Here is an 8,144-nt window from a genome sequence, read left to right as displayed (position 1 = left end):
CCAATGATGAGGAAATCCCTTACCGGTTTCTGTGTTAAACTTGAAGGATCACTCATCTCATGGAAGACAAAGAAGCAGTCAACAGTCTTACTTTCGTCAATAGAAGCTTAATACAAAGCCATGTCCAAGACCACGTGTGAGATTATCTGGATTTTTGGGCTTTTAAAGGATCTAAAAGTACAAGTAATATGTAGCAGACAACATTCACATCTACTACAAAAGCTTAGAGTTTATGACATATACAAACCATAAGCTTAAGGAGGAGCATTGGAGTGAATCATGGAATGATTGATATGTTTGAGTAAATAAAGGATTGATTGATATTATGTTTAATATCAATATTCCATTACCTTTTCTTGTGTGATTATGACATTATGGAAAACATTGTATTTCCTTTTTATTCCTTTACACTTTAGTATAAATAGACAATGTATGCTTGTACAAAACACACAATTGAATAGAAAACTATTCTTCTTCATTCTTTCTCTATGGCATACTCAGGCAATCTCTGTTTAGTCTTCTCTTGCCTCTCTTGCCTTATTCAGACAGTTTCATGTATAATATATTAGTTTTAAAGTATAATTTATAGTTTTTTCAAATTCATGTTAAAGTTTCAAGCGTAGCAATACCAATTTCAAACATAACATCATTCGTGTCAAGTCCTTCAAATATCAAGTTTTATGTTATAAATTTCAATAGCATTGTTTTTTGTCTAAAGTATTTTTTTTATAGGTTTCAAATCTATGTTGAGGGCTTTTAACTGTAATATTGTTAATTTCAAATCCAATGTTCTAGGTACCAAGTCATTTTGGTTTCAATGTTAATAATTAGAAGTTTTATATCATGATTTTCCAATTTTATTTATATGTTTCAATATCGAGTTAAATGTTTCAATTCTATTGTAATTGGTACCAAATCTTATTGGTTTCAAATATAATGTTATTTATTTCCTGTTTTACTTATCATATTTCAATTAAATTGTTTCAAGTTTCAAATATATTTTCTAAAAATATACATATTGTTGTAAAATATGTGGCTTTCAAACCATTTGCCACCTTGCTTATCAAATGGACACATAGCCCATGCAAGTTCACACGAAGACACATAACCCATGATCTGTCATTGGATAACTGCTATTTATGGGAGGTGGATTGTTGAGGAAAGACTATAAATATAGCTGATTTCCTTCATTTTAGACAAAACTCAATTGAGAGGAGTTAATAATAACCTCTTATTTCAACCCTCTTTGTTCTGCTCTTTAACTTTTCAGTCTCTCTTAGTTTATTTTTGCAATCACACCACTAAAATTATAACACATTATCAGTACGAGGAGCTCAATAAGTGTAAAGGTTTTATTCATTCATTTTATTATACACTATAAAAAAAAACTAACATTATGAGTGTGCTCTATGGTTGCCGTAAAATGAACTTCCATATCAGAAAAAAAAACAATTAGTTCCTAACAGTAATATATTTGCTATAATTGTTTCTTGAACTAATCAATTGACTTTATTTCTTTATACGTATTGATAATGCTGTTACGTTTTGCTATTAATGACTAAATTGCATTACGCATTTATTTTTCTGAGTTGTATTATTTATTTGAAGACACCTAAAATTATGGCAACTTGAAGTTTTGTAAATAGAAATGATAAATGAACCCGGAGTTCCAAGAATCAGTCCCCAATCATGAACTTAAAGTTTTGAATTAAAATTTTGATTTTTAGCTTACAATTTGAAGTTTCAAATGTCAGAACTTGAAGTCATGAGTTGTGATTTTGATTTATGGATTCAAAACCTGAGGTTCTAAGATTATTTTATCAAAACTTGAAGTTCTGACTATGATTATTACTTTCCTTTTATTGCACGCAATTTATTGTTATTATTGTCATTTTATTATTCTTTACTTTTTATGCAATTTATTGTTCCTTTACAATTATCGCATTTTATATTTATATTTTTATTGTTGCTTTGGGATGCCAGAATACATCCTATGACATGCATCTAGGAGATGCACATTCAGGAAAGAAAATTACTTATCCTTGTAGGATAAAGTAAAATCCTAAGCTACACAATATTCTAAGGAACTCGAAGTTCTAATATAATTCTTTTACCTTAATACATGAAGCTTTAAAGCTTTTTCTGAGATTAATAAATGATCTATTTATATGTCAAACTAACATGTACACTAATTACGTAACTGTTTTTGGAAATGTCGAACCTTATGAAGTTTCAGTATGATGCCCCGAGACTAGATGGAAAGAAGTATGTTGAATGGGCTCTGGACACTATTCTCCACCTAGAATCTGTGAACCTAGGTGAAGTGATTGAGGGAGGAAATACAACGTCCGTACAGGACAAAGCGAAAGCAACTATTTTCCTTCAACATCATATCCAAAAACGATTATGAGCTGAGTATGTGGATATAAAAGATCCACTTCAATTATGGATTAATTTGAAAGAGAGATTTGAACATAACAAACAATAATACTCCCAATGGCTCAATATGATTGGACTCATTTGCGTCTACAGGATTATAAGTTTTTCAATGAGTATAATTCTACTTTGTTTAGAATTGTTTCTAAATTGAAATTGTGGAGAAATAATATTTGAAGAAAATATGTTAGAAAAAACATTATCCATTTTCCACCCTTGTAATATGCTCCTGCAGTAGCAATGTCGAGAACACGACTTTAAAAAGTATTCTGAATTAATTTCTTGTTTGCTTGTTGCTGAGAAACCATCACACTCATCTAACTGGAGCTCAACCGTTCTTGACGTGAACGTGGCTACTAGTGTCGTATGCATGGGTGTGGCCGAGGCTGTGGGCGAAACAATTTTTGACCAAGAGGTGGTCATACTATGAAGTTTTAGTCAAACCACCATAAGTGGAACAAAGCTAAACCAAAGCATGAGAAAAGAAATAACGCAAGAACAAGATTATGAAAGATAATTGTTATGCCCGGGAAAATAAAGGGCTGACGTGGGAAAGTCACGTGAAGGGTGACCTGCTCCCGTCAGAGCAACACGTATACGTCAGACCTGCTAAATGATATGGAGCTCACACGTGTCCATTTCCCTGCCATAAGTCGTGCGAAGTCAGCTTGGGAAAGGGAAAATGGGACATAAAGCCGGATTATATCCTGACAATCACACCAAATCATGGATTCAATGATGATTACACGCTTCAGTTTGATATAAAATGAAGAAGACCCATTCGTTAAGGGGATTCGACCATTTTTTCATACTAAGAAATACTCTCTCTCTCTCCTGTAAACACATTTTGCTTTTTCCAACTCTTTTGTAAGTCAGTCCGCAGTTGCGACCTGACCCACACTAATATCAATACAATCAGTGGACGTAGGACTTGCTACCTTAGCATCCGAACCACTTAAAAAACCCCCTTTGCATTTATTTCACTTTAGATATTCCACTTTCACGTGTATTTAACAGCCAATCAACGTTACGCACGTGACAATTCGTTGGTGCCAAAAACGAGCATCAACAGTTTGGCGCTAGAAGGAGGGCTGATTTAGTGTCTACCCTTCATCAGGAGAATCTTTGACCTACTGGTCTTACAGCTACAATCGCCCGCCAATCTGAACCTGAGCAAGGGAACCAACACGCTGAAGGAGTCCCCCCAGCCCAGAGGGACACCCCTTCCAACATACCTCCAGTTTCGCAAAATGCTGTTGGGAATACCCTAGCAGCTCCGCAACTGGACCCTGCCATCAAAAGCTACCTGGAGAGGTTCGACAATACTCTCCAGACGGTCAACCAGAGGTTGGACCGTCTGGACCAAGGCATGTCATCCACGACAGCCGGAGCGGTACAACCGCCAAGAACGCCTGCAGGTCGCGCGAAAGCGAGGCAAAGGGCGATAGCCCGTGCCGCGAGCACTGCAGCGCGTAAGCGCAAGGGTAAGCAAGTGGCAAAAAATAAGCCTACGGGCTCCCAAGGGCCGACGAATACAAAAGGTGCCCCGAGCAGGGTATCGGCAAAGCTGAGACTCGGTGAAAAAGTAAATCCCGAGCTGTCCCATGCCACGTCGCAAACAAACCCGAACGAAAATGCTGAGCGCGATGATTCCGATCACCACCAGCAGAATGATCCCGATCGTTCTCATGCGGGTGGCCTCCACACCTCGCGGGGCGGTTCATACCACCGCGAGGGTCGTGAAAATGCCCCGCACAATACATCGCCTTCACACGCCTCTAGTCAGCGTGTATCGAGCGTGGCTGGAAATACCGGCCGAGGCAAGGAGGGATCCGACCTCCGAACTCTCCTGAACCGCAACCGGGAAGGCCGGGCTCGCATGGGTGAAAACAACCCAGGTATGGCTCCGTTACCACAAATTGAGGAGCTGCAGCGAGCTTTGGACAGGTTACGGGAGCAGCGAAACACACAGGCGCAGGTCGCCTCTACATCCCTATTTTCTCCTGAAGTGCTAGCTGCTCCACTTCCACCAGGGTTCAGAATGCCAGATATGCGGCCGTTTGATGGAAACTATGATCCGCAGGATCATTTATATGAGTTCAACGACCTGATGGAGCTCCACCAGGTTTCGGACCTTGCGAAATGCTGTTGTTTGGCCGTGACGCTGACTTCTCACGCCAAACGGTGGTTAAGGTCGCTCCCAGCGGGATTGATCAGTTCGTGGCCTCAGATGAGCACGACGTTCCTGCGGCATTTCCAAGCCAACCGGAAATTTTCAATGCCTTTGAGCTACCTTAGCAATATAAGGCAAGAAAGAGACAATCCCTGCAGTCTTACATTGATCGCTTCCACAGGGAGCTCAACAAAGTGGCTCACGCTCCAGAAGAGTCCATCCGAACTCTTATAATAGCTGGAGTTCGCCCGCAAACTGACCTGTGGAAAGAACTACAGGCTGAGGACGATATTTCCCTCACCAGATTCTACAACCTAGCAGAAAAGTATCTCCGAATAGAGAATTCGCTGGCGGCACTCCGCCGTCGCGATCACGACACTTCCAGCAGTACGCCTGGTCGGGGAGATAATAGGCGAGCTGATCGCAAAGGAGACAATGACGATCAGCGAAAAGGGAAGAAACCCCGTTACGAGCAGAAAAAGTCCTATGCTCCTGTTCCACGCCGTGACCGCGACGGGGCTCAATATACTCCGCTGAATGTGTCCATATCAGCAATCCTTGATAAGTCCGAGGAGGCCAGCCTACTCGGTGAACCCAAACCCATGAAAACCCCTGCTACGGCCAGAAACAGTAAAAAATACTGCCGTTACCATCAGGATAATGGGCACCTCACCGATGAGTGCCGAGCTCTAAAGCAGGCTATCGAAGAGCTCATCAAGAAGGGGCACTTCAAGGAGTACATTGATGGCTCCCCAAAAGAAAACCAAGGGGAGCGAAAGAAAAAGCGCCGTGATCACAATGGGTACGATAGTGTTAACATAATTTTCGGAGGTCCGCACCTCGCGGGAAACACGCGAGGAGCGCAGGAAAGATATGCTCGCGAAGCGCACCACGACCCGATTAGGGTAATGAACACTTCGCAGCGACCTCAAAAAGCCCGAAAAGAGGAACCAATCACCTTTTGTGAGAAAGAGGCAGCTCGCTTGCACCATCCTCACGAGGATGCTCTGGTGATCACCCCCCTGATAGGGTGTCATAATGTCTGCAGAATTCTTGTGGACAACGGAAGCGCTGTGAACATTCTGTTCAAGTCCACTTTCGATAGAATGAACCTGGTCGAGGCCGACCTGAAGCCAGCCTCGATGCCTCTGTACGGTTTTACAGGGGATCACCTGATCCCCAACGGAACAATCCAGCTCCCAGTCACACTCGGTGACTACGACGAGGTGACTAGGGTTATAGAATTCTTGGTCGTGGACTGCCCATCGGCCTTCAATGGAATCTTAGGGCGACCTCTACTGAGAACTTTCAGGGCAGTCACTTCCATTTACCATCTCAAGATGAAGTTCCCCACTCCAACGGGGATAGGGGAGCTAAGCGGATCACAAAGCGCATCTCGCGAATGCTATATAAAATCAGTCCAGATGGCCGACAAAGGAAAGGGCATTTCGCGGTGTGCACCTCGCCAAGCTATGGCGATCAGTCGGATCGAGCCACAGCCTGGTCCGGCGGAGGATAATATAGATCCGCGAATTCAGAAAACTCCCCCGAGCGGCCCGGTTGAGGATCTGTCCGAAGTTTCGGTTGATCCAAAACAGCCGAGCCGAATGCTAAAGATCGGAAGCTGTCTCAACCCTCAGCTCGCTTCCGAGCTGGTAAGCTTCTTGAAGGAGAACATTGATGTGTTCGCCTGGTCACATGCAGATATGGTCAGGATCAGCCCGAACGTTATTTGCCATTCACTGAACGTCAGCGGTGAAGCTAAGCCAGTTCGCCAAAAGAGAAGGGCAATGGATCCGGAGCGGTACGCCGCATTAAAATCAGAAGTGGAGAACCTTCTCCTCAATGGATCTATTCGCGAGGCTCTCTACCCGACCTGGGTTGCTAACCCGGTCTTGGTTAAGAAGCCAAATGGCAAGTGGCGGACCTGCGTAGACTTCAGCGATCTGAATAAAGCTTGCCCGAAAGACAGCTTCCCCCTTCCAAGTATTGACCAGCTCGTTGATGCCACCTCGGGGCACGAGCTGTTAAGCTTCATGGATGCATACTCGGGATACAACCAAATCCCGATGTATAAGCCAGATGAGGAACATACGACCTTCATTACGGACCGGGGGCTGTACTGTTATAAAGTCATGCCCTTCGGCCTCAAGAATGCGGGCGTAGATGGACCCGATTGCCCAGTCCGCGGCCTTCTCCTCCATCTCCTCAGACTGATTTTGCATTTCTACAGTCAGAGAAGTGACTCTCTCCCGACTCTCCTGAAGCTCGGCCTCAAGAGCTAGCCTTTCCTGTTCGGAGGCCCCCCTGTCTTCTTCAGCTCGCTGAACCCGTGCGAAGGTCGCCTGGAGCTCCTGGTCCTTCTCGCCGATCTCCCTAGAGAGCCTGGCGGTTGTCCTTTGAAGTTCCTTGACTTCCTCCGCACGTCGATCTAGCTCCGCCTTCTGGAAGTCCACTGTTCGTAAAGCAGCGTCCTTTTGGTTCAGATACCTGTTCGCTGCTTCGAACGCTTGAGTTCTTTCCGCTTCAACGGACTCCAAGCTCTGCTTCAGCTTTGCGATCTCTTCCTGCAGGTCGCTTGTCCCCTTGGCGGCCCCCAGCCGCGTCTTTTCCATGGACATCCTCATCGCGAGCAACGCCTGCGAGCAAGATATGAGTTAGAAATAAACCAGAATGAAATTTCAAGTACGGCTCGTTTACCTTGCTCAGATGCTGGAACGACGTGGTCATCAGGTCGTCGCCCGTGTCGGCAAACTCGTCATATGACTCCGACAGCTCGCACTCGAGCAGGCCATAGACAATTGGCTGCAGGTACTCGGGCAGACTCCCCAGTGAGTCTAGAACAGGCGCGCCCTTCGCCTTGTCACCAGTCACTGTCTCGCTCGTGGGCTCCTTGCCCGACCTCCTGGATTCCTGGCGCGACCTCAGAGGCTCTCCCTCAGATTCAGTCTCCGACTCTTCGGGCTGAATCTGCTTCCTCTTCTTCGACCTCGGAGCTGGAGCCTTCCGCTTTGGGCGAGCAGTTGGCGCCTGAGCAGCCTGTTTCGTCCTGGTCACTCCTTGCACAGGATGGGGCTGGGAAGCCGGGACTGTTCGCACCGGCTGTGCCGAGATTGGACGAGCAGCTTCAGCCGCCCTTTCACTCCTCGATCTAGGAAAGACGAATGGTGCTCGGCGGGGCTGCCCGGACTCCTTTGGAGGCATCGTTCCTGCATTTAAGTTCGTTAGTAAACGAAATCATTCTACGACCAGAAAGGAACCAGTATAATTTACCTTCTGGGGGTTCTAAAGACGCCTTGTCGCTGAAGAACCCGTACTTTTGCAAGTTCGCGGTCGTCACAAGCTTCCTCACGTCCCGGCTCTCTTCGTCCAGTACTCCAAAGGATACGAGCCTGTTTGGGTCGGCGAGTAAGTCTTGGCTGGTCGTTCTGTTAATTGCAAAAGAAAACAGGTCGTTACTAATGATCACGCGAGCAGATAACGAACCCAGCGAAAGGAAACCTACTTGGGTCTTGAAAACGGCAGTAGCCGTCTT

General features: G+C 44.8%; 1 protein-coding gene across 1 annotated transcript; it reads right to left on the bottom strand.

Moving 5' to 3' along the window:
* Nucleotides 1–475: 475 nt before the first annotated feature.
* LOC116135490 (ensconsin-like) lies at nt 476–7,813 on the bottom strand. The gene is made up of 3 exons (XM_031421206.1): nt 7,409–7,813; nt 6,749–7,248; nt 476–536 (listed from the first exon to the last, which is right to left on the bottom strand). Exons 1-3 carry the CDS (start codon nt 7,811–7,813, stop codon nt 476–478), a joined length of 966 nt encoding a protein of 321 aa, XP_031277066.1.
* Nucleotides 7,814–8,144: the final 331 nt, after the last annotated feature.

The sequence above is a fragment of the Pistacia vera genome, unplaced genomic scaffold (assembly GCF_008641045.1).
Source record: "Pistacia vera cultivar Batoury unplaced genomic scaffold, PisVer_v2 Contig30, whole genome shotgun sequence".
NCBI classification, from domain to species: domain Eukaryota; kingdom Viridiplantae; phylum Streptophyta; class Magnoliopsida; order Sapindales; family Anacardiaceae; genus Pistacia; species Pistacia vera.
The sequence above is the reverse complement of the archived record's forward strand: the minus strand, read 5'-3'. Positions and strand labels throughout refer to the sequence as shown.